The sequence below is a fragment of the Anguilla anguilla genome, chromosome 1, assembly GCF_013347855.1.
Source record: "Anguilla anguilla isolate fAngAng1 chromosome 1, fAngAng1.pri, whole genome shotgun sequence".
Lineage (NCBI taxonomy): Eukaryota > Metazoa > Chordata > Actinopteri > Anguilliformes > Anguillidae > Anguilla > Anguilla anguilla.
The window spans coordinates 20,574,880-20,601,588 of record NC_049201.1 but is presented as its reverse complement, the minus strand read 5'-3'; the positions used below and the strand labels follow the sequence as shown (position 1 = coordinate 20,601,588).

Genomic DNA, 26,709 nt, shown 5'->3' with positions numbered 1-26,709 from the left:
GATTGGGTCCAGCACCCTTCATGACCCTGCCCTGGATAAGTGGGTATAGATAATGAATAATTAAATTGTGCCTTATATCTCAGGTAACATTGATTGGTAAAGGCCCTAATTAAGCTTTTGTAAAACTGTTAATATAAGAGCACACAAAAAATGGCTGGTCTATATTACGCCAACAGGTCACAAAGGTCAGGACTATATATGAAGTATTGTGACTGCAGTATTTTCAGTACAGTTTAGTTCAATACAATAGTATTCCTAGCCCTGGCTGCTCATCTGGAAGTCATCTGCAAAACAGTGTTTATGCGTACTGCGGGCTTATAGGACAAGTGTACCTGTTTTAAAGGATATATGATATGCGTAGATGTATACATTTGAAGTGGAAACTATGACAGGAATGTTCTGAGTTCATTCAGTAGCTATGGAAAGACGTCTTCTTTCATGCAAGGTTGTATGATCGGCTTTGACCTCATTTCTTCCTCAGTTATATGACCTCAAAGGAACTCAAGGCAGTGGAGGACGATGAAACCCTATCTGTGAATCTTGGCCTGTGGCAGGTTAACAATCACAATGGGCTGTGTTATTTCCCAAACTTTGAGACCATGATCGATGTGATCATGCTGAGATACCAAAGCCCGTCACCACCCGCCCCAAGCCCCGCCCCCAAAGATTTGATGAATGCTTGAGATGAATGCTGCTTAGCTGTGATGAATGTATATGATGAGTGCTGGGTTATGTAGCTAAGCAGGCATAGTCATTCGTGAGCTGTTTACATCATATATGCTCATAATTCTATTGAATGATTGAACTGGCAACACTGGACAGAATGCGGTGTTCGGGGACACACTACACTAACTATATGGCAGAAGTACCTAATCTTTTCTCATTAAGTCTGTCTGTCCCAATCCAAGTGCCCTCTAAAGCCAATGTAAGACATTGTTGGATGAATCTCTTTAAGGGCTAAGAGGCACTTTTGTCAAGCAGACTGAACGTTCAGTGTGGTACACATTCTAGTTTGATTCAAGTTCAGGGGAGTTCAGAGCAGGCTGCTGCTTATAGGCCTGTCCTCTCCTGCCCTCCGTGGGAAAATCTTATGCATTAAAAATGGAACTACTTCAAGCAAAAATGCAATAATATTGGAGTCACTGATGATTTTAATAGTGGTTAAAAATCATTAGCTTATTCATTTGGAACACACATGCAGTATATTGTTGTTCATGTGCCATGAATCAGTCATGTGGTGACACTTATTCTTGACTGATTTATTGGCCCATTGAAAATAATTTATTGAGGGGCACAATAATTTTACTGTGCAGCACTAAGCCCTCCAGCACCAGTAATTACGGCGCACTGCCGATCTTGTTTAGATTACAGGTAAATCAGTATTTTTGTTGGATTATACTGTAGCTTTAATGAGAATTTGGACTCAAGTTCAACATGGAGCTGGGAGTGGGGATGTATGTATCATTTTAACCAGAAATATACAATGCCTTTGTAAGGCTATGCGATCTGCAGAGTCTCTCTGGCATGTCAGGAGTAATTTTGCATCCCAATGTTGTAGTGGAACATTGAACTGAATTGAACCCCATACTATCTGTTCCAAATGTACCCGAGGTTGTTGTGTTGAGTCTTACAACATAAGCTTTGTTTACTCAGCCAACTATCTGGAATAGTATTCTTCTCCCTTGATAGAAATGTCACTTTCCTGCCCAGAGGGTTATCTGGTACATTTTGCCAAGTTAAAATTCAGTGTGAAATTCTGATGTTCTCTTATAGAATGCAAAACAGCAGCAAATATATTAATCATAATAATCACAGCCAGAAAAGACAAAAGACACACAGTTTCACTCTGCATAAAAGCACCATTTCACTCTGCATAAATCCATACACATACACATACACATACATGTAAGAGTCATGACCATGCTGCTTTTGCAAAAAGGACATAACACAGCTTCATTGGTTCCAATGCAGTCATGTGACAGGATCATTAATGGATGTAGGTAGCAGTATCACATTGTGTTTAAGAAAGTGTTTTCTGTAGGTTAAAATACCAGACAGGGCACTGCTGTAGGGGCCTTGAGCGGAGTATAAAATTATTAGAGTAAACCTCCAGCTGTACAAATGGATGCATTCTAAAATCACATTTTATTATTCATATATTATATCATATATTTTATGATGATTATTATGGCTATTATGATCATTATTATTATTATGATTAGCGATGCAAAAATCTCAATCAGTTGTATGTAAACACTGCTAGGAATAGCAATATAAATCAGTGGACACCTGCAGAAATATAACAGTCACAAGCTGGAGGTTAAATAAGAAATAGTGTAGGCTATCAGAGTGAGCTTTCATTGCAGCAAAAGGAAGTTGTCTCAGGAGCCCTACAATTTTATGGGGTATTGCTGACATCTATTGGAGTCTTACCAAATAGCAGTCTTGTAACATGCAGTATACCATTTTAATATTGCTACACCATGCATTCATTGTGTGTTACTTGAAACTGGATGCATATGGAAGTATGTTTTTATTGCCTCAATCATAAAAGTTCTAAAAGATAATTACTGTATGAGGTAACTGAAGCATATTGTATGATATCAAATGTCAGTAGGTTTCCATTTTCATTAGCAAATGTGCAAAAATAATGAATTAGATAACCTTATTATTATTATTATTATTGTTATTATCATCATCATTATTATTATTATTATTATTATTATACTAGTCATAATATAGGGGGAGAGAGCAATTCACACCACAAGGTGGTAGCAAAGACCATTCCATGCAGGCAAATTCTGAATTCATTGCCATTTCCTTTTGTCCAGCAGAGTTGCACTTATTCAGTAGAAAGGGTGAAGATTGCTTTTGGCACATCAATAATCCCATATCCTCGGAAGATCGGCAAGAAGGTAAGCGCCTTACTGCTGTGTCCTCACACTCTTGTGTTCTCTGTACCGATCCTCAGTTGAAGCCTGTTGCTCAGTTTTCTTCATAATTAATGCGTTTTTTTCAGGGCATGTTGGATCTCCCTTTGTCCTGTCCCGATTCCAGGACCTATAAAATACAGCAGATGAGCAGATTGTCTGTCCCATCTCAGAATATTTATTGTCTGTAGTCCAAGTCCTATTTTTTGCCTGGCTCCTGGCTCTGTCCAAAATTTATAATAGAAAGTGTAAAAATGAGTTTCCCCCACCTGGAGTTAATGCACCGCAATCCACAGAGACTCACCTGAGTATAAATGACCACTTTCCTGTGCCTTCTGCATGGCTGATACTGAAATTAACACATAGTTATTAAGTAGCATGGGGGATGCAGGAAACAGCAAGTAAGCATTGGAAATAGTATTTTCTCAAATTATATCCTTCTCAGGGCAACGTTGCATAAAAGACATTCTGTGTAACCTTATCCGTGGCTTGTTTGTAGGTTCAAGATGTTAGTATCTCTTATTTTGGTACAGTTTATGTACACCCTGAATAGCAACTAAAATTCATATATCTCAGATAATCTAAAACAAGTAAACAACAAAAACAATAATAAAAATATTGCTGCAAGCAGTAATGTTGGGAGCGAAGCACCAAGGGTAATTGAGTGCAACAGAGTATTGAGTGCAATTTGCATTTTTCTGAAATTTCTGCTAAAAAAATAAATAAATGAAATTGTGCAACTATTTAGTTGCCTTCACACCACAGTTGTGTAGCTGAGGCACACTGCACGCTGTAATGGGAGAGGGAGAGTCATTTGTTCCTCCCAGCCTGGCTCACGCACATACAGTATAAGGTCCTAATGATGCTGGGGCCCCACCCATTTGCCCGTCTGAAGCTAAAGCTCTCCGGGCAGGTAACAGTTAGCTGCTGGGGAATCATTTTATGCATTTTAAAAAGGTGATCCTCTTTGCATGGAAGTGTTTCATGCAAATGCACAGCCTAATGAAAACAGGAATGTCATTATTGTTCTTTTGGGGAACCCGTTTTTCCTGAAAAGAGCCCACATTTGTTGTTTATTGTAGAACTAAAGAAAACAATGAAACAATTTGCAAGGCCATCACACTTGCAGAAAGCGTAATATAGCCAAATATCAAGGCTCAGGAGCTGCACGCTGCAGTTGTGTATGTGTGTGTGTGTGTGTGCGTGTGTGTGTCAGAGTGCCATTGGGCATTTAGACTTTAAAATCATAATTATGGCAACACCGCCACACCCTCGACAAATTGTCAAATATTTGGGCTGAAAATAACTGTTTAAACTGACTCAGTTAAGATATGCAGGCTGTCAGTGCCATTTCCTTCACAAAAATCCCTGCCAGACAATAGGCAGTAGGTGTTGGTGCCCAGGTGAAAATGTGTCGCTCTCTCCTCTGGCACTGACAGACGCTTTGATATGAATTGCTTGATCAAGCACTATCAAAACTAATTTCGCACATGTAATCGCTCAAAAAAATTAATTTGCTGCAATCGTGTGAAGTTGAAGAAGGCCTTTGGATGAGGATGAAAAATTGTGGCTGTAGTAGTTATAGAAATGATGAAATAACTGCAGAGATAATGCCTCAGACATATTTTTAAATGAAACTTGGACTTTGAATAAACCCTGAAAATGCAGTGCGAGGTTGTGACAGCTACATGAAGGGATACTGATATGTGTCTGGGCTCTGCTCACACAAACCCCCAAGGCTGTGCATTCCCTGTGGATTCGATAAGTAAGAGGACACAGACAATGTGTGTGTGCAGTAAAAGCATACTCCAAATAGCAGAAGCAGGGGTAGGGTGCGTAGCCTTCTGAATTCGTTATGACAGAAGAAATTACATGTAGTATAAAAATATTGGACTTTATATTCCTTAAACTACTTTTTCAATTTTGTGTTTTGTTTTGTTTCACACATTTTTGTGATTTCCTCAGTGTGCCTGTAATATGCCTTGATATATATTTCCCTTATATAAAAAAACGCTATATTTTAGAAATAGACATGTTGGAATTGATTCTGTTGTGTCCTTTATTTCAAGAAAATAGTTTTACATCATATGGTTTCATAATATTTTAGGTCGCTGTGGGTGCAGAAATCAATGCTGCAGACCTAAATAAAACCATGTGCAAGGCCATGATCCTTTTTGAAAACGTAATACAGCTTTATATGAAAGGTCACAAACACAAAAAGGTCACAAAAAAGGATGTGTGTGGGCGTGGGTACCTTCTGACTTATCAACAACGAGCTTAATCCATAGACCATTTTATGCATGGTAAATCTCTTCATGTTTTCAAAAGTTGACCTACATAGAAAGTAAAAGCAAGTGAACTTACAGTTTTTGCAGTAATCTATCAACCTGCCATTCAGTTCATCTCACTTAAATCTTGCTCTGATATATTTTTCCCCATTGCTACTGTCTAGCTATTATACAGCTGTTGAAGAAGCCATATTTAACACAACTTCAAGGGCCTGTATACATATCCAGTATTAGAAGATCATTTCTTTATGCATAATTTGACAGGCACAATGCTGATATACCCTAAATGATAACCTAATAGATTATTTAACAGGGTCAGTACTGCAGATAGTGGGAGGAAGTGGGCCTTCATCTCAATTGAATGTACCTTTGCAGCAAAAACAATCGATCCTCTACAAAACCAGAAAGGATGCATTTGATGTGCTCTTTGTATATTTTCACCTCCTAGCACCTAAACTCAAGTTTTTCCTGTTTCCATGTATCTGAGGAGCCCATAGGATGGGCAGAGAAAACATTGTATGCTAAGATCATGCCAATTCTTTAGGACGAGGCATTAAACCAAAATAATGTTTTATCTCTGGATTATTTTGCACATGTACAATTAAATTGGAAATCCTTCACCTGAGTACGGTACCCTGAGGAAAGCTGCCTGAGATGCATCACATATGTTCTGCTCTGAGCCAAATGTATTAAAAAGCTTTTAACTTTTTCAAATTCAGTCTTATTTTCAAATACACAAGGAGGTGTTCTTTAATACAGTGACCATGAAGAGTTTTAATCAGTCATACATAATTCCATTATATTAACACACACATGACATACATTCGGCAATAAAATCAGTAGAGTAAGTTTTTAAAAATCTTCAATATTCAATATATATGTACAGCACAATATGTGTATCCGTCTCTTTGTAATTCTTTATAATCTCTAAGGTTCATATTTCACAGGCTACTCAAAGCACAAAGGAAATAGTTCTTGTTCACTATTTGTATGTGTAAATAAATTTGTTTAAACTTTGCACTTAAATGTATACTGAATTTTACTACTATGAATGTAATTACACTTAATACAAATTAGCAACAACTGATTTCTTTCACAGAAAAAAATTCAATACAGTAGTTCATGAAAACACTCAGGTACACTCAGAAAGTGCATGAAATGGTTGTAAGATCAGACAATAAGTGGAAATCAATAATTGTCATCACATGAAAGCAAAACCATACTATTTACTTTCTTAGCAAAATTATACTACTGGCTCTTGAGGCTGAAAAAATAGACATTAGACAATGTGCAATGATTTTTCAAAGCCTGTGGGATAAAGAGACATTGGTGTCTGTAGTCACCTACTGTACCGTATCTTATAATTCTTGCTGTTCTTCCTTCAGTTATACGTAGAATACAGTCCTGGGGTTTAGCCACTGCGCATGCCTCCAATATAAAGACACTGCTGGCCAAGGATTCCTTTGAGGATTATATTGCATTTGAGTCCTGCATGTGGATACCAGGAGATGACTGTCTACTGAATACGGGATAAGATTATTTCAGAGTATATCTGATTCTTGTTGCACCAAGGATAAATATTCCATTAAAATTTCAATACATTCATATTGTACAGTTTTGATGGTACTGCACAATATGGTGTATTCAGTGAGGAAAATAAAGCATTACGAAGGAAACAATGAACAATCTGTCCCCTTTCAAAAGTTCACAAAGCGTAAAAAGTAGGAAATATGCTGTATGCTTTGAGACGAGTTCAGTGATGCTTGTGTAATTGGATTCTCAGACCTATAACCCAGACCAGCAATCAAATTCATTATGTTTTGATGTGACCTCAACCTACCAATAGGATCAAATCTAACATAGAAAAATAAATAAATAAATAAATTTAAAAATCGGACAAATCCTTGCTTTTGTTCAATAACCTGTGGAATATTGGGTTCAGTCTTTGTGCGTACAGCATAGATTCCTACACGATTTAATTACATTATCACAAAGCATTAACGAGGCTATAGTTAAACCACAATAGGACTTAAACCGTTGTAGATCACCGCGTATCATTATTTCCAAACTGTGGGCCTTTGTGTTCCCCTTACAACATGGCCAATTGGCCACGAAGCAGCAGACATTGCAGTTTAGATTGACGTGTAGTGGTTTCCATAATTGGTCAGCTTGATTTTTTCGGGTAAGATGATGTTGACAGAGTGCTCCTCGCCGTTGCTGGCGCTCAGCAGGTAGTCCCGCTGCTGACGCACCAGCTGGGTGTACTTGGCGTTGGCCATCCAGGTCTCGCAGCGGTTGAAGAAGATGATGCCCGTGGTGCCCAGGACCACCAGGCAGGTTAGCAAGCCCAAGACAGCGAAGCAGATCACCTGGCTGCGGGTGACGAGGGGATTGGGCGCCCGCACCGTCTCCTTCATGGTGATCTTCAGCAGCTTGCGGTCGGGGGGGTGCACCAACTTGTGAAACATGTGGGAGGGCAGGCTGTAGTGCTGTGGGCCGTGGTTATCCTCCCGGCCCGCCAGCCGGGCGGGCTTGGCTCTGTGCTGGGTGCAAGCGGGCCCCGCGAAGCGCGGCGGGCAGAGGCAGTGGACCGTGCCGTCGCCCTGGCTCAGGCAGGTGCCCCCGTTGGCGCAGGGGTTGCCGGCACAGGGCGGCAGCGTGTCGTTGCAGGTGGAGCCGGTGAACCCCGGCGGGCACAGGCAGGTGTAGGTGGCACCGTGGTCAACGCAGCTGCCGCCGTTGGCGCAGGGGCTGGGCTCGCAGTCGTCCACGTCAATCTCGCAGAAGTCGCCGGCGAACCCGGGGGGGCAGAGGCAGGAGGAGTGGGCCGCCAGCCCGTTGTCATCCGTGCAGGTGCCCTCGTTCTGGCATGGGGAACTGCAGGAGCAAACAATGGGCTTTATCTGGATGATAATCTCATGTCTCAGCTACTTTCTCAAACCAGGCCTCCCTAAGGCAGTGATCCCCAACCTTAGTCCTTGGGGACCCCTGGGTGTGCTTGTTTTTGTTCCAACCACAATTGCAATCCCAGAACAAGCTGTTACATTTTCATGTTTAGAGGGATTCCCTCTTAACTCATATGGCAGAAATAGCTAAGCATGTCCCGAAGAATAAAAGTCCAATGTTATTGTGTTTATTGTGCTACATTCCGAATAATTATAGTAAAAGAGGTAACTAATGTATTTAACTCATCAAATTAAAGACTGAAGTGAATCAATAGGATCCTAATTGGTGAACGTGTTGACATATGGTCACTAAAACGAATGATTCTGTAGATAATTAAAAACTCAAAGACAAAGCAAATGATAACGAGCCAAACCTGCATTGTGCTAATAAATTTAAGGACAAACTTAAGAAATAACTTAAACGCACGAGTTCAACAGCCAAATTAGGGGCTGGTTGATACACCCTAGTATTTAATTTGATGAGATAAATACATTTGTTGCCTCTTTTAATGGAGTTAATTGCAATATAGCACAATAAGCACAGTAAATCAAATGTAACAGTATATCAGTTTCAGGTATTCAAAACAGTAGACATTCGGCCCATCGATGTTTACAGTCACCAGAATCAATCAATTGAACAAGCCCCCACATTTTCAATCCAATGGTTTGCTTAAACCTATTATAGTATAGTTGAAAGGACAGCATTGTTTCATATTTAAAGCTATGTTTGTGTAAGGCTTCAGACAATGACCTTATTTCACTAGTGCTCACGCATGCATTTGAAAGTACTGCAATGACGAACAGAGCAAACTAAGAGGATTAAATTGGCTTTTAATGTCGTGCTTCATAAATTATTTATTTATTATCATACCTTTCTATTGTATAAGAAATGTTGACATACTATTCCACTACCACCAAATCTTTCAGGTCTGTTTTCGATTCGCTCTGGTTCACTACCCTCGCAACTTTCCAGTTGCTTTCGTTAGATGTAGTATTTTGGGTATCGGTGTGATACAGAATGCTGCTCGTTTATCCAGAATCACACAATGCTCCTTCGCGCGTTCAAGACTTCCATTTGCAGAATGCAAATAATTCGTTTTTTTGCGAATGGAAACGATGTGCATTGATCTACATTGAATCATCCAAATATGTAACAATTTCTCTACATCTCTTTGGTGAAATAGCTGTTCGCTATGGCTTTCTGTGAGGGAAACATTCATATTTTATAAAAGTATTGTGGATCGATTTATCGGTGATACACTGGAACAAGCTGACGAAAGATGGATGCCAGTGCCACATTGGGGTGTCGGGATTTGCTTTACTGTTAAGTCGTTTTCCACCTCGCCAGTATCGGGCAAAACTGTTTCATTTTTTTCAAAGGTTTTACTATTCGTTGTAGGCTACCAGTTACTTTTAAGAAATACAGTATTCAGCAATGAGTTATTTTATCAGTGATATCGGTGAAAGCTTCTAGAAGAGATGTTTATATGTTTCGCACCGCTTGACATAAAAAAAATCCATTAGAACATAGTAGGTAGAAATCGCCTAGAGCCGAAGTTATAAGTTAGGCGGAGAATTGCCTTACCCGTTGGCCATACATGGTCCTGTCCTCAGGTGGCAATTGTCCCCAGTATAACCGCGTGCGCAAACGCAAAAGTAACGCCCCTCACCGGTCTCAGTGCATGTTGAATTATTGGAGCAAGGCTTGGATGAGCAGGGGTGGATATCTGAAACATATTGCAATAGAAGAACCTTATTCGAGCCATTCAAAAGCAAAATATATTAAAATGTGTGTTTTTTTCCTTCTTAATCCTCAAGGAACGTAAGAGTCGCCTTTCAGTACAATGCTTGATATTAGGAATATGGGGGGGGGCTCACCTACGTCACACTGACTTCCCACCCAGCCCTCCTCGCAGATGCACTGCCAGGCTTTATCACACGACCCGTGGAGGCAGCCGGGGAAGGGTACGCACTGGTTGCACGTGGCACCCTGCCAACCTGGTCTACATCTGAAAGCAGGGGCAAAAGGCTCAATAACACCATAGTCAGGAAATTACTGTGAATGTTTTAATCTGCTATACCTGTATCATGCTTGTTCTTATTTATTTACCCGACTGCTCATATAACAGGCTATGTGTATACACCAAGCTATGTACCGTGCAATCACCACAGTAAAATGTCAGAATTTAATTTTAGTATATATGATATTACCAAACCAAAAATAGGTATTCTCCTGGGTTATTTTATTTATTCGCCTGCGAGTAGGCTATGTAAATTTCAAGAAATGCTAACAAATGGTTATCTACATAGCGTGTACCTATCGATTTGGAAAATATGTCTTTGTGTGCGTGTGTTTGCGTGTTGGCTATTTATATGGTATACTATATTATTTATTTTTCGGTCTTCATTAGAACATATGTATACTTTAATTTTAGAAAATTACAATTTCATAGGTGTTTTATATGACGCAAATATGCTTACTTATATTTTACAAAGCGCAAAAGACAAATATTGTTCGTACCTACATTCTCCAGGCTTTTCACAGAACCCATTGTTTGGATCGCAACCCGGGCTGCATTCAAAACCTTTTCAAAATATTCAAAAGTATAAACGATTACTTCGTGGCTTACAATACATCGAAATATATTGCCAATTTTTATCTGCTATACAACTTTATGGTTTCAAACAAATACTGGACGTAGGCTTGCTCTTAGTCTTAAAATATTTCGGCAGAAAAGACACGTGAGATTATATATTGCGTCTCACCACAATCCGTCTTCATTATTTTCCATTGTTAACTTAAGTTAAAAGAAACACTATTTTACCATTGCTGATACCAGTGATGACAAGGATCGATAAACAGGAGGCAGTAAGGGACTGGAGACCACGGAAATGCATCCTGAGATTTGGGTTAGATGCGCATTTTCCTGCAAGACATGCATTTATCAACAATGAAGTACAGTGAATCAAGAGACTCCTTAGTAAGACTGATTTTTTCTTATATAACAAACACGAGGTTTGTAGGATAAGATAACCTACTCTGTACGGATAGATTTTTCAATACCCAAGACTCTAGTAGGTATCAGTACAGATTGGTCACGGAAAGTTTATCGTTATCACACAGATTACTGTATCAACATAAAAACGGTCAGAATTTTTTTTTACACATGTAAAAAGGGTCTTTACACATGCACGTACACAAACAGACCCGCACGCACGCACGCACGCACACACACATGTGAAAAATAATGTTAAAGTCGGTTGGATACACGTTTCACCAGTCTGTTTGGTCAATTAAAAAAATTAAGCAAGTTACCTATGCCTCTTTATTGATCCTCCTCCTTCTGGTGTGAAACATTTTGCTCTCGCTCCAGTTTAGTATTATTGCCATGCTAAATCACTCAGACGAGTAAGGAAATAAAAAAAAAATTAAGTGTGGAGAGATAATCGAGTGCACGGGTTAGCTCCGTTTCATCCGCGCTCTACTCGAGACAGACTGCACGCGCCTCCTACCGAGTTTAAACGGAGCTGTCCAGCACTCCAACCTCCTGAACGCATGCGCCATTCTTCCAATACGGATATATTGTATGTAAAATGGCTTTACAGTTATTACACTTTTGTAATACTGAACACTTCAGTGCAGGGTTATATTTGATTTCATTCATCAGGCTAAATTCACTTCCTAAATTGGAGATGGAAAAGTTATTTTACTGCTATCCTCAGTCTACATGTGTGTGAAAACCATCTAAAATGTTTTGAGTTGGTTTGGTTGATTGAAAAAGAATATGTTCATCAGCCTTTTAAGGGCCATTGGTGACTGCACTACACATTAAAAGTATACACTTCCCAGTTGATAACTGTAATAATATAGTAGCCTACATACCATGGCTTATGTAAATATTCCATTCTGATTGGCTGATGACTGTGGGCAGATGATGCATACAACACCTTCTCACTTTTGTGAAGATCCATATTATCACTCCCAAACATTTACACTGTAAACATATATGCTGGAATTCTGAGTTGTCAAAGCTGGATTCCAAATTCTACCATAAATGGTCTGTAATAAGTCTATCATAAATCAGCAACTCATCTGCTGATTTGGTGAAATTACTGTCCATTTTATGTCAGCTGGCCTAAGAACCTAATTGAAATGCTTTCTTGTAGGCTGGCATTTGAGGTACTTTCTCAGTTTTGTGGAGTGACTAGAGCATTGTTAGCACATGGACATATTCCCTATCTCAAATGAACCCTGTAGCCCCATATACAGGATAAACAGATCATTATAATTGAAAGTATCTGACAAATTCTTGGATTGAAAATCACCCCTCACTATTTCTTCCATGCATATTCATATCCTTTTGTTTCTATGTATTCCAGCACCAATCTTCTATTATCCCATCAAATCCTGTAGTGTTCCTGCTTTTAAAGTCAATAATAGGCTTAGCTGCAAGGCGCAATAATCTTTTGTTGCAGAATCTAGACTGTTCTGCTGCACTGTAGATCCTGGAAATGACATTTTTTTTAGAAGAAATGATTCCAAGCCATTTCTTTCACTTATAGACTTACAGACTTCTGTTAAATAAGCAGCATTGATGGGATGCACAAAAGCTTTGGAGTTCTGGAGGAACAGTTGCTACATTGCGAAATGGAAGCCACAAAGGGCTTAACATTAGACACTGATTACAGTGATAGTGGCTTAATTCACAGTAATTTCCACAGCATTGAGCATCTTAAATCTAAAGCTTTCAAAATGAGCTTTACCACAAATAATTGTGTATTATGTAACACTGAAACAATATGAACTAAATGTATTGTATGTATATTTTCTTTCTTATAAATGATTTATCCAATCGCTATTCAGCCTGCAGATTTCACTGGTTATTGCCTCATACATTTTGTTTTACTAGTTCAAAGCCTTTTGGGATAACCATACTATCCATTGTAATCAATGTTGGCAGGAGGTAAGAAAAGACAAAAAAGGAAGAGATTTGAGACAAACTCATGGTAAGACATGTTCATAGAAATGATCAGTAAGATGTCCAGCACAACTGCTTACACATTGCACCATAAAATACCTTGTTTCCAGCCTTGTCTATTGTCTGTCAGTATTGAAGAGCAAAGCTTGCATCAAGGGTTTCTTTCAGGAAGGTGGCATTAGTGAAAGCAGGGAAACACATTTCTTCATGTAGTATATAAACTGTATATGTCCTAGAGATATAGATTTATTTAAGAAGTCAAATAATTTCAGCTCATTATCATTTCCCAGCACCTCTAGTGGTGGTTTAATTGTATCACCCGGAGACAATGTTCATTTGCCAGACAATTATCATTCAGTGCTTGAAGGTAAATGAAATGACAATGAATATATTACCCTATTTTGTTAAATATTTTGGAATGGATGTTGTGCAATATGCAAAATGATAATGTATATTGATCTGGTTTTAGCATTATTCAAGTGAGGAGGTCTGACAAATGTGTTATTGCTCATATTAATAATTGCTTGTCACATATACACTCACTATAAGGTCAGGTTTAAATTTAAGATAAGCTGTTCCTTCTAATAACCACTTTCAAATAAGGTGCAATTATGTTACACTTAAAAACAATTACATAGTAAAATGCTTTCATTATTATGATAAATACATTATTGTTGAAATTGTGTTAATTAAACCTATACTGCTGTTGCTCCTCTTTCTGCTGTGATGTATGCAGTACATAATGTCACACTAGTATTATAAGTTGCTTCGGATAAGAGCTTCTGCCATCATATACATCATATAAGTTTTATCTCTTTTATCCATATTTGCGACTTGCTCACATGTATCTGCTAAACAATTTGTTTTCTATTATATTATATTATATTATATTATATTATATTATATTATATTATATTATATTATATTATATTATATTATATTATACAAAACTACAACACAATTGTAAAGCACACAGATTTGGCTCTAGCATGGAAGGTTGCAGAGAAAGTTTGTTTAAATAAATGTTTCTTTTCTGGAAATCCCCCAGCCCCACCCCCACCCAACACATCTTCCTTACACCTCTCAGAGCAGATGAGGAAGCACAATTCAAATTCAAATTCGGAAGACAATTATATAGCCTAGACATGGCATCTACTGTTTTCACATCCACAAGACATTGCTGTATTTCACGCTAGAACAACTTTAATTTATAGCACACAAGATATTCCAGGACTATGGAGGCTGGGTCATGCTTCTGAACCTTTTTATATTGAGGCTTATGTGTATCATTTCTCATCACTCACTCCCTGAACCAACAAGAGCAGATGAACAGCAGGCTGTATTGTTCTTCTTTTTTGAATTGTCAGGATTTGTCTTCCATATATCCTATAGAGGTGGGAGTTTGCCATTTTTAATGGGATATTTACTCAAAAGAGGTAGACAAAATGAAATCTTTATTTTTTTTGTCAATCATTATGTACAGTATTGTTTAAAGAGGGAGCAAGTATGTGATTGTCAGCAGTTGGAGACAGAAGTAACGCAGACTGAAACCTGAAAGTTTTCCTAAATTGAGCCGATTGTTGCAATGAACAGAACAAATCCTCCAAACATAACAGCAGTTCCCTTAATCTTTATTAACCCCACTGAGCACATTCTCTTCAGCATCATCCTGACTGATATATACACTAAGCTAAACAGAAATGAGCTCACCAGCAAATGCACAGAACATGCATGAATTAGCCAACAAAAGCACAGCAGCTAGCCAGTCAAACAAGAACAACAAACAACAATAAACAGTGTACATCAACAAAAATGTACCAGCTAGCCAACCAAGTGCCTAGGCCACAGCCAATACTGAGATCAAAATAATGCTTAGCCAGTAGGGGCATGCCAACTAGTCAGAATATACAATTACCATTATGACTTTGGGCAATGTTAGACTACAGCTATCATAACACTAATTTTTGAGATATCAATAGATGGAAAAAATATCTGAACATTTCAGAGAAAATGGGAAACTGCCATGAATGGAAAACCAGCAAGTTGTTACTCATTCCATTGTCATTGGATGGTACCGCTGTCAATCTGATATGAATACTGAGATTGATGTTCATAGCTCCAGTCCTCTGCACGGTCAATGAGGTTTGAAATGTGCACATTCAAACATTTTGAGGATGGGAACAGACACCATCAACATCATGAGACCATATCCACAGTTGAGGGTAACACAGTGTCAGTCATCAGCCTAGGCTATTTCTGCCTTGGATATATAAAATACTTTTCCTTCTTGTCACCTCTCAAATTTTAGCTTCTAGGATCTGTATATTGTAAATAATAGCATTTGTGTCTAACCCAAAACTGATTTCCTATTCTACTCCACTTTGCAAGCATTGTACTTGTACAGTTCCTGGCTGAGATAAATATAGCAGGCTTAAAGGTGAATTTAAGTGGAAACACTTAGGAACTTGCAGCTCGTAAGCTTACTCCATTATCCTGCGACCTGCGAAAGTATTTTCCTAAAATGGGGGCACAAACACGCGTAAAAGGCACACTTGAATATTCATCAGCTCATCAGTGCCAGTGTCAAATGTCCTTGTTACTTTCGGTACATTCGGCCCCTGTTGACAGTCCAGATGGACTGCTTTTTCTGGCTTTTGCAACAGATCACAAAGGAAGTAACTGCTCTCATTAGGAACGATGAATGGCTATCATTCAATGGACGTGTGCAGCAAGTCCAATGTTAGTGAATAGTTTTCTGTTCTTCATTCTGATCTTGACTAAAGCCAGTCGGGTAAATGACATGATTTTAACTAAAGCTTCTAGAGATGCAGAGAGCTGGAATAGTTTATTCTCACAAAAACATATTATATTTATCAGTTTCATTAAAGTAAAGCATGCATGGTATTTCAATATGGTTGTAACTGCTGCGATTCAGTTTTAAAAAAAATGTATTCAGCTATGGAAAATCCAGGTCAGTCTTCATATACTGTATAATCAGGCATTTTCTTAATTACAGACAGGAAGCAGGTCTGAGTGCTCATGATGCAATGAGTCTGTTGGAGCGATTCCTTTTGTAGGAGAGATATGATCCCTACCATATATGGTAAATATTGAGCTGCATCCTGAGAGGAAAGGTTCAGTACAAATTAGCCTGCTATCCTCACATCATTTCTCTCTCTCTCTCTCTCTCTCTCTCTCTCTCTCTCTCTCTCTATCTCTCTTTCTACAACCTTTACATACCCCTGCTTCCACAGAAATATTAAGATGCCATTTGTGGGTCAAATTACAGATAATAATATTCAAATTACAGGGAAATTTTTATTTGGCAGAAGTCCCAGAAGCTTTGAGAAAATGTTCCCAACACATTTCTCCACCTTCCCGAATGCCCTTTGAATAATATTTTAATAATGCATACTGCAGGAACGGTCATTGTTGTTATTTATAAGGGAATTATAAATATGTATGTTTATTTTTTGGTGATTTTATTTGGGAAATGTATGACTATGGCATCTCAATGCTTACATTATCTGCATTCTTTAAGTATTATTGACACATATCCCCCATGATGTTTCCATGAACAAATATAACCCTCAGGGGATGGTAACTGGTAATTTTGCATGTGGAGTTAACAGAAATTACTTTGAATAATACATATGTTCTAACACACCTAAATTGGGATCTATGTAAGCTCATCTAATGATCCCTATATATAGCTGGGTGTTGCATTCAAGTTCTCAATGGTCAAATGCATACATAATGGAACATTTGCTCCTGATTAAGAGATGGAGCTCTGATGGCAATTAGGTGAATAAAGGATAAAGCACAGATTAAGCACAAGGTCACTCACGGCAGAGGAAAGGCTCATTCTTTTCATAACTAATGAGGAATTAAGGACCATTCGTTCCAGTAGTATGAATTCAGAAGGATTTTGGGCCCTGTCATTTTAAATTGCCGCAGGGCTTTCATCTGTCCTGGTTTATGTTTTTGAAACAGCTGAAACCAGATGCCTCAGACAGGTCCAAGAGGCATTAGTCACCATTACTCCTGGATAAACACTCACTGTCTGGTTTTAAGACATATCTGTGGAGCTATTCCGCAACACTCAAGTCATCTTGTAATGGAGGCTGCCACGAATCAGTGCCCTTGAATTTGATTTCTATCACATCAGCAAATCAAGCATAGACAAGACAGTTCTGTGTTACCGTGAAGGTTTTCATAATGATTTGCTTAATTACAATAAACTACCATGATTACATGTGAATGCACTCCTTACTAGAGGAAATGAGTACTAGAGGAAACAAGTGGAATTAACTTTGAATGTGGACATTTCTTAGTGAGTGTGACTCTAATGAAGAGGGAAGTTTTGTCTCTGAGAAGCAACACTTAGCAATACCCTGATACTGTTAATGGAGCTAGACCCTGATACTGGTCAGGGAGCAAGACCCTGATACTGGTCAGGGAGCAAGACCCTGATACTGGTCAGGGAGTAAATGAGTGACAGGTCTCTTCCTTGGCCATCACACGAATACACTGTCAGCTAATGGTGTGTGTGATACTTTTTACTGTTTTCTTTTAATTTAATTTAATTTAGTTAGTTTTTTAATTAGTTTTAATTGTGAAGCACTTTGTGACTCTGAGAGGTGCTATATTAAATAAAAGTTACTTACTTACTTACTTACTTGCTAATGCACTGCTACAATTCAAGAAAAGTCTCCTGCACAATTATTAGACCGGGGGACTTGAAATATGCTCTAAAGTGTAAGAGCAAGGGACATAACAGAAGACTTGAGTAACACAGTTGCGAATGAATATCTATGAGCGTATCATATCTCAGATCTGACCTTGAGTAAGTGCTTTGTGCTTGTCACCAGTTGGGACGGATTTAAATCTAATAATGGATTGGAGTTGGTTGCCAGACGGGATGTCATTCTTATAGGGGTCTTTTTAAGGTGGTTTTCATTCAGACCTTTCAAGCCTTTGCTCAGAAAATAAGAATTTACTCAACTCTGCCTTTTGCTCTATTGAGTGGATATTGGTATTTACATGCTAAGCCGTGAAACACAAAACCAGAAACAGTCAGTTCAAAACCATTCATGTTCAGGGAAGAATATAGCCCGCAGATACAGTTAAAAATGAAAATGTAAATTAAACATGGATAGAAAACAGTGGCCTTGTAGCTGTGAGTCATAGTTTTTATTCGCATAGATTTTATTCGCAGAATGGCCGGAGTGCCAGGACTTCTTTGTTCTTCACCCAGAAAGATCATTGTTTGCAAGATTTTTCCCTCGCAAGGAACATTCAGTTGATGAAACAGCCGAATAAAAAATGATTGGATGCTACTACAGTTTATATCAGATAATACTTTCAGTTTACCAGTACCCAGAAATCACCAGAGCCTACACAGTATACGGTAAATCCACAGTATGTCCTCCCCAATGGCTGCAGTGCTTGCTTGCCATCAGTTCTACCTCACTCCCCTATGGTCTTTAGACAAGTCTTTAGAAAAGAGGAAGTCGATGGGGTGTTTCCAAATAGGCCTTTAACAGAGAATATCAGAGCGGAGTATTGACAAGCTGGGAGAAGTGGTCCGGGTGGAATCTAGAACAGATAGCTCGCCTGGACCCACGTTTGACAGATTCCACCCCCCTTACACTGCAGACACTGAATACAGCACTGGCTGCATAGACCGAGCCTTTATTTTTCACTTACACTTTAAAGCCTTTGTTTTATTTTACCTCAAGATAAGGCAGATTCTGGCATGGTGCATTAAGAAGCCGGGTAGTCACTCTAGCATTTTTGAGTGAAAAACAAGAGCTTTTCATATGTTTTATTAAAAAAAAAAGGAAGTGTATTGATTTAGTGTTCTTACGACTGCGTTGATTGCTGTGTATGCCGTCCAGAAGCAGTAAGCTCTCGAGGGTCCTCCCGACATGATTGCATGTTAGTTAGAGAGGGTCAACCACTGAAGATTGATTGATTGCTGAGAGCAATGTGAAAATGTGAACGTGGGAGAGAGTGATGGCCGCTGCCAAAAGAATCTGGAGATGCAGGACAATATTGTGAGCTGAATGTGCGTGCCAACATTCTGCATCCTTTGTTTTGACCTTTTCTTTGCTGCTACATACTGAAAGCATATCCTGAATGAAAAATATGCAGTGCGTACTTTTCCATACAAAAATGCAGCATATTCTGGTTTACAGGTTTGCAAGGACATTATCTACCCTCACCGTGTTCTGTAACTGATACTTAACTGTAATGCACAGTACAGTGACCACAGTAAACAGGAGCTTTAGTTAAGTTCTGGATGTTTGACTCTCCTCGCTCCCCCAGATTCCAATAAGTGCAGAATTTAAGCTTTGAAATGTTACTCGGTGGGCTTCTCTGTCGTTTTAATGGTCCCTCTTACTGTGCTGTCATAGAGATTTGTCTTTACTCCTCAGGGAGTTTGTTCAGTTGCACCAGCCCTTAAGTTGCACAGGCTTTTAACTGGCTCCTTCCTGTGCCTGTTTGTTTGGTGAAAGGAGAACACTGCTTTTCCAGCAGTGAAGTTTTTCTCCTGCTCCCATTCATTCATTTGAGGGTCCCGAACCTTTTGTCACGAAGGCTTCAACGTTCTGTTACTCCAGTTGACATTATTGGTGCGGTGTTGTCCTCGTAGCAGTCACAATGTTCACCGGAACAGAGGGAGGAAGGTGGTGGCTGTCCTGCCGTCTTTATTGCCAAACGGTCCGTGGTGCTTAATAGGCAATGTTTTATTTTCCTGTACATCACCAAATGCTGCCAGCCTATTTCACGAATGTCAGGGTGGTTCTGGTTTACCAAGCGTATGTTTTATTTTTACTACTTTTTCTCCAGTTTTATCACCTGCACTTGTACAGGATGAGCTATCAGATTAGAATCAGGAGTGGGGGAGGTGGGAGGGGGCGGTGGACAGGCTCCCTGAGGGTAGGACACATGCCAAACCACATCGCTGGCATCCATCTCCAGCAATGACAATCAGATGAGATAATTTGTTTTTGCTGAAGTCTGCCAGGTATGAAATTAGGCTTTTAGTAGAAGCTTCACAAGGGACGAACGCAAGTCATTTCAATCTTTGTGTTCTCACAGCAGCCAATGAGGGCAGAGGTTACCTTTAAAAAGGTGCAAATGGTAATTTCTCTCTTTTAAAATCGGGGCTTCCTGCTGTTTCAGCAGTTGCTGTTTCACCCACCCCCAGCCCTCCGCCTGCAGTTCCAGTCCTGTCTTCATTCTTTATCCTACTGTCACTGACAAGACCAGAGGAAATCTCTTTCAGGACAGGACAGAATGCAGGACAGAATGCAGGACAGAACCCTTTGAAGGTGGGATCCATGCCAAAACCTTTTTTTAAACCTCTTTCTTTTGCCAAACAATGCAAGACCTCTCTGTGTCAGTGTCTTGATATTCATGCCAGTCCAACTACATATCCCAGAAACATCTACCGAGCTGAATAAAAAAATCATAATTCATGAGAAATGTCAAGTAACCAAGTAACAATGAATGCAAACATCAAAAACAAGTACATTTGGAGCTGGTGGAAACTTATAAAATGAAAAGTACCTATTTGTCCAAGATGTCAAAAGCCAGGTCATCAATGGACTTCACACAGGTCAGAGTGCTATTAATCTTTATTTGATTGCTTTTGTAGAAGGTGAACCCACTGAAGTGAAACCTACCGGTGGAAAAGGCAAAGAGGGAAAAAAGAGGGACATGTGGTCAGAATGAGAGTACATGAGAGCAGACACCTCCCAGGGCAGTTTTTTTCTGGGGGGGCACTGTATCTGTGTGCCTTATGGCCCATAGAGTTCAGTTGCCCCAGACATGCTGGGGTCTCCTTAAAAGCAAGTCAATAAACCACAGAATGTGTTTCATGCTCACTTGCAGCTCAGTCAGTTTCTTGGCCTGTATATGAGGCTTGATTGTACTGAAAGCACTCCAAAAGTCAACAAATAAAATTTTTTGGACATTTTTGGGTTTTTGAGCATTTCCAAGTATTGGTAGATGCCATGAAGTATTGTAACCTCCACACTTCTGTTCCACATCAAAGATATAATCAATCATTAATATATCAGAAAAAAAATATCACAAAACCGCTATATATGGTAAGACCTTTAAATTCATTTTTGTCCCCTGTAGGGGAACCATATATGCATATATTCAAGAACCATATATTCTGATATCAATTTCAAGGGACATTCAATAAAAATAAAATAAAGAATTTTTTGAAAATATTTTCATTGCATCATTTTTTTTCATCCAAGACTCTTGTATTATGTCAAAAAATTTAAATCCTTAAACTTTTTTTCTGTCAGGTTTCAGGAGGATATGCACCAAAACTTAGATGTTGATCATTCTGATTTATATGTAGATTTAATTGAAATGATTAAATTATGACAAGCATCATATTGATATGTCACATGTATTGTACGAATTATGTTTTTCCTTTATTACATGAAAAATACTTCTGCCTGCAACTTTTCTTCCTGTAATTGATTTGGGTGATGTCATTTACATGCATGTTGTAGCATCGTCCTTGCATGTCTTGCTTTTGCCTTCAATATTTATGGAAGTTACTATCTGCCTACTGTATGAAATATTGGGGTGGTCTTTTAAGTTTGATAAGCTTTAATTTACAAGGCTTTTCTTGGACCTGTGCCACCATGTCAATGTACATTAATTTCTTATAATCTACACTCTCAATCATTTCTTACTTTCCAGGTACCAAGAGCATAAGCTAAATTATGAAGGCTCCTTGGTTCTTGAATAACCTTCAAAAAAGATTCTGTCTTGAGAGATTCATTTCATTGAGATAACTGAAATCAAGATTTCAGGAACCAATGCTGTAAGTTTGTCTTTATATGTAACTGTTGGTATCCTTTTATTGTGTATCATTGATGTCTCTTATTGTGTAATTGTTATGTTTATTCATTGTTCTGCCCTCTTGGCCAGGTAAAATAGATCCCCTGTGAAAGAGATTCTATACCTTAGTAGGATATTCTGGCTATAAAAGGTTAAATAAATTAATTGAATCAATCCTTCACTTGAGAAAGGTGGTCCCTGGCTGTCAGTTTCTATACTGTCTTTAATAAATAGTTCACTCACACTTGACTGTGGTACAATGAAGAGAAGGCAGAAAATCTTTTTGTCTTTGGAGGCAGAAAGGGATAGTAAGCTCTGGCAGGTGGGCAAATTTCCTCTGGCATATTTCGACATAACCATAGCAACACAAGCTAGTTAACTTCATAGCAATAGTGTTATAGAGGCTTTCATTGGTTTGCCTAAATTGCATCAATTGCCTCACTTGACTGATTTTTTATTTTTTTAATTTTTTTTTTACCTGTGTAAGCATATTGTTCAAATCCTGTCATGCTTCAGGAATAACAGAGAAGATGTGTGCTCTCCAGTATATAGGCTATACTATGCAAACTGAATTCTAAACAGCGTAGAGACAGTGCTTTTAAATTTGGTGTAAAATGTGCCTGTCGCTGGTCAGCTTAGTCAGCAGGTCAGATTACTCAGACGCTTGGTGAAGTGAAGGCACAGATGAGAATGCCTGAAGTGTGAGAGTACCTCAGGCTTTGCTGCGCTACATTACGAGTATTGTAAGGCTCTGGGGGAACCAGAAATATCCTTGTGTGTATGTATGAGTGTGTGTGTGTGTGTGTGCGTGCGTGCTCTGCTTTAAAAGCATGTATCCTTTTTCCATAGAGGAAAGCTGCCTCTTTAATGCAGACATTCACAAAGGTGGGGCATTGGGACGGCAGTCTCGGCTTTGTTGAAGAGCCTTCTTCCAAATCAGCAGGGGACGGGCTGGTGGGTTCCGACAGTACCTCAGCAGCAACAGTAATTCTGGTAATTGGCTCCAGAGGGTCAGAGTAGCATCTGGGCATATGGGCTGGAGGAAATGAATACATACCAATTCAGCACAAGGCTTACAGCCAGCTGAAAAAAAGCAAATCACCTACATTCACTTTGAAATCTCAAATCCAGAAATTAGGGGTGGGGGTGGCACACACCTGAATGGCCATCATACAAAGCATCTGGAAATCAGACTTTCAATTTCTATCAGACTGCAGAGGATAACAGAGGCATGTTATCAGGTAGAGTGTCAGTCAGCATTCACACAGAAAGGCCGGGCAGTCGTTCTGCATTCTTAAAGACGAGATTCGTATTATGATTCACAAAGCAAGCATCTCCCTGCCATGACTGTAATACATCTGTCCTGTTTAATCACGATGCGCTGTCTGTGATCAGGGTATGATTGATGAGAAGCTAATTTGTCTGGCAATGCTAATGTGGGCACGCACTCATCATTTACAGATGTTTATCTAGCTTCATTATTCTGCTGGGTATCTAATAAATAATGATCAGGCTCATTAGCTCCTTTATTCATGAAAAAAAGAATGCCTTCTTTCCAGTTGGTTACATTTCATCTGGAAGTACTAAGAGCGGAACATGGTACAGTATGTCTGCAGAGAGCTGGCATTTGGTTTATGTTGCACCCATGTTTTCTCAAAGCTTCTGCATGCAGCCCTCTTTTTACTTTGCTGGTATTTAGCAATGCTCCCGAGGAACTTAAAGGAGCCAGATGTCCTGAGGTTTCAGAACCAGAAGCTGGGTAGAGAATATGGTAGAAAACAGGTGGATTTCACAAAGTCCTTGTATTTCTGAATAGACAGGATAATGTTTGCATTGTACCACAGTATCATTCTGAAGGCACTGCAATGCAGTGGCTAAAGCAGTTAGCGCCTCCTTACTAATTCTAAGTCAATAACATAGGGTAAATGTGTAATTACAATTGAAAACATCATTCTCAGTGGTGCAGGATATTGCCTTGATGGTCAGAGAGATCAGTGCAGCAAATCATTGTTAAAATTCCTGTTTGAGTTCTCTGGTTCTGCAGACAGGAGGTCCTGTCGAGGTGCGTGAGCTGACAAAACTGTCATGCCTCAGGTGTATCATTACATTTTCTTTGCTTTTGCTAAAGGGCCTTGTCATCAGGCCCCTGTTGACGCCTGCTTCTCGCTGACAGACAGCATGCCCTTGGTCACCAAACAAACTGCATAGCAGCCACCATGGCCAGGCCAGGTGCAAAATTGTAAACCAAAAGCAGCAGGATCAGGTGGTATTCTACTGTTGTACCCTTGAGGAAGGTACTAAACTTACCTTTGCTTGTCCAAGCTGTGGACCTACAAAACTAGCATATGATATTTCTACCGAAGGCCACATTAATCTTGATGTGTCAGAGGGTACTCAGGTTTGTTCTCTTCTAGAATATAAATGACAAGAGTGCTTGCTTCATGCACCCTTTTAAACATTGTAAACAGTAGCGGTTCCAGAATTCCAATTATAAGTGCACAGGAGAAAATTCCGGGTGGGCCAGGGGCAGGGGGGTGCAATTCTGGGTTGGGGAGGGGGGAGAAGGGGGTGGGGGGGGGGGGGGGGTCTGGGTAGTGATGCACAGGTCAGCTGTGACGTCCCCCAAATCCAAACATACTCATCAATCATCCATCCGCAAACCTCCCAAGCTAAGGATTGTATCCAATTTGTAAATCTGCACCCACAAAAACACATTATTTCTCAGTCTGATTACGCTATTACGTACATAATAGCCTATATGAATAAAATTAATAAAAACATAGAAATTATAGGCTAGTTTCAAACAAATAAACATTTGTTCTAAATAAAAGTTCTATTATTTCCACAAGTTTGCCTTAATTTAACATCATGGCCTAATCTCAAGACGACCGCTTTAGGCTGTGGTTCCATTCTAACTGCAGAATCAGACTAGCTTACTTAAAGTGTTGGGGAATCTACTCTGAAAACGTACCAATTACTAAATAGTGGATGTAGTTAAGCTACAGCACAATCACTAATAAGAGAAAAGTAGCTAACTAAACTAAAGCTACTTATAAAAGTAGTTAACTAGGCCTACACTGAAGCTACTTCATGAAAAGACATTAGTTGAGTCACCAATACACCATGACAGACATTGGCAAATGCAACTGTTATGACTTTAAATAAAACAAAAATTAATTCATAAATGAGCAGTTCATTAAAAAGTATATTTTTAAAGTAGATTTCAAGGGAGAAATGTTGAAGATGAATGAATCACACTCCCCATATGACGCAGTTAAAATGCTAACAAAAGGTGCCTTGTATTACTAAATAACTTAACGGCTAATTATTTTTCATCTCATGGATGAACCAAAACAATGCTCAGAGCTGGACCTGTGTTGAGGGAAAGGAAACCAGGCAGAAAGCCCTCACTGCACACATTGATTTTACTGGACCGCACTTCCATACCAAATAGCTAGACAGTACAGACTGTGTTCCACATGCAAACTTGAGACAATTGCATGGCTGTTTTTGTCCATGCTACTTGATTTTAAAAAATAACTACTTGAAAGTTAATTGTTTTTCAAAATGGGTGTAAAAAACCAAGTGTGCCTAGTATTTGGCTGTGGCAGTGATTATAAATGCTGTTAAATGATATTAGAGTTTATGTGTGGATAATTCCTTTACTATGCGGAAATGCCTGTAAGTAACACTGTTGCAATAGCTTACATTATTAATTGGGTTCAGAAGTTCCCTGGAGTCAAATCCTCACTGTTACTATTGCTTTTAAGAATATGCAGACTTCATAATGGCATTGATTTTGTGGACTCACCCACTGAGTGCGTGTGCGTGCACACATGCACGCAACCAGGGTGCGTGTTTTAGTCAGCTTCCATCAAGCAACATTGATCATTGTACTACTGATGGCATCAAAGACCAAAGTGCATGGATCTATGCATGCCATTATATCTGAAAATTTGCGATGTTTCGTTTAATCAATTTCAGTACAACATCAAAGAAAATCAGTACTGGCAACAGCTGTAAGTAGTCCGGTTTTTGTTTACTCATGGGTGAATAGTATTTTGATACTATATAACGAAGAATATTTTCGATCTAATAAAAAATAAGATTTTAGAAAATTTATTTCCTATTCCTTTAAAAATTATTTCCTGTCTTTTCTTTCCAAAACAATCCAAAGCCTAGATTGATCATATTTCTATATTAATTAAATGGCTTTTTATTAAAAATCTGGAATAACAATACTCAGTTTACAAACATAGCTCTTCATGAATCTTTTGTCCTCATGCTTTGATATATAAAACCCACCGAATGTTCAGTCACCAACAAACTCAGTGCATGCCGCTGTTAATTTCATGTCGCACGCCCCCAGTAAGAGAGACTTTCTTTGTCAGCCGAGTCTCCTTGGAAAGGTTGAGTGAGCTCGCGAGTGGGCTCTGTCGCCAGTCACCAGCTGCAGTGCTCAGCCTCGGGGCCAGACAGCCTCACTGATGTCAGGCATCTGACAGTTTCTGAGTTTCCCCCTCCTGATAAAGCCATGCTGAGAAGTGAGGGGAAGCATCCAGTTATAAACGATTTGTGTTACCGATGCTAATAAATAATATTTTGCTCGCTTCCTCAGTGGAAATCATGCCCAAAAGCATGGTGTGCCAGTAAGTGGCTAATATGTACATTTCAGCTATGTATATCACAC

At 39.1% G+C, this 26,709-nt stretch overlaps 2 protein-coding genes across 2 annotated transcripts in view; one reads left to right on the top strand and one right to left on the bottom strand.

Moving 5' to 3' along the window:
* Positions 1–26,709, top strand: part of LOC118214143 (brain-enriched guanylate kinase-associated protein) — a 256,035-nt gene that overhangs the window by 117,420 nt on the left and 111,906 nt on the right. The window lies entirely within an intron of this gene.
* LOC118214148 (protein delta homolog 1) lies at positions 5,968–11,691 on the bottom strand. Its single transcript, XM_035393790.1, has 6 exons — positions 11,480–11,691; positions 10,989–11,090; positions 10,685–10,748; positions 10,042–10,172; positions 9,749–9,890; positions 5,968–8,095 (listed from the first exon to the last, which is right to left on the bottom strand). The coding sequence occupies exons 2-6, from the start codon at positions 11,059–11,061 to the stop codon at positions 7,351–7,353; spliced, it is 1,155 nt and encodes a 384-aa protein (XP_035249681.1). The 5' UTR covers positions 11,062–11,090; positions 11,480–11,691; the 3' UTR covers positions 5,968–7,350.

Bases quoted from the DNA above. Each gene is read 5' to 3' on its own strand.
- LOC118214148 (XM_035393790.1), bottom strand. From the start codon at position 11,061: ATGCATTTCCGTGGTCTCCAGTCCCTTACTGCCTCCTGTTTATCGATC. The intron at 10,749-10,988 runs GTAAAATAGTGT...TATTTTGAAAAG, and splicing joins CATCACTGGTATCAGCAATG to GTTTTGAATGCAGCCCGGGT. The intron at 10,173-10,684 runs GTACGAACAATA...CCCTGCTTTCAG, and splicing joins GAAAAGCCTGGAGAATGTAG to ATGTAGACCAGGTTGGCAGG.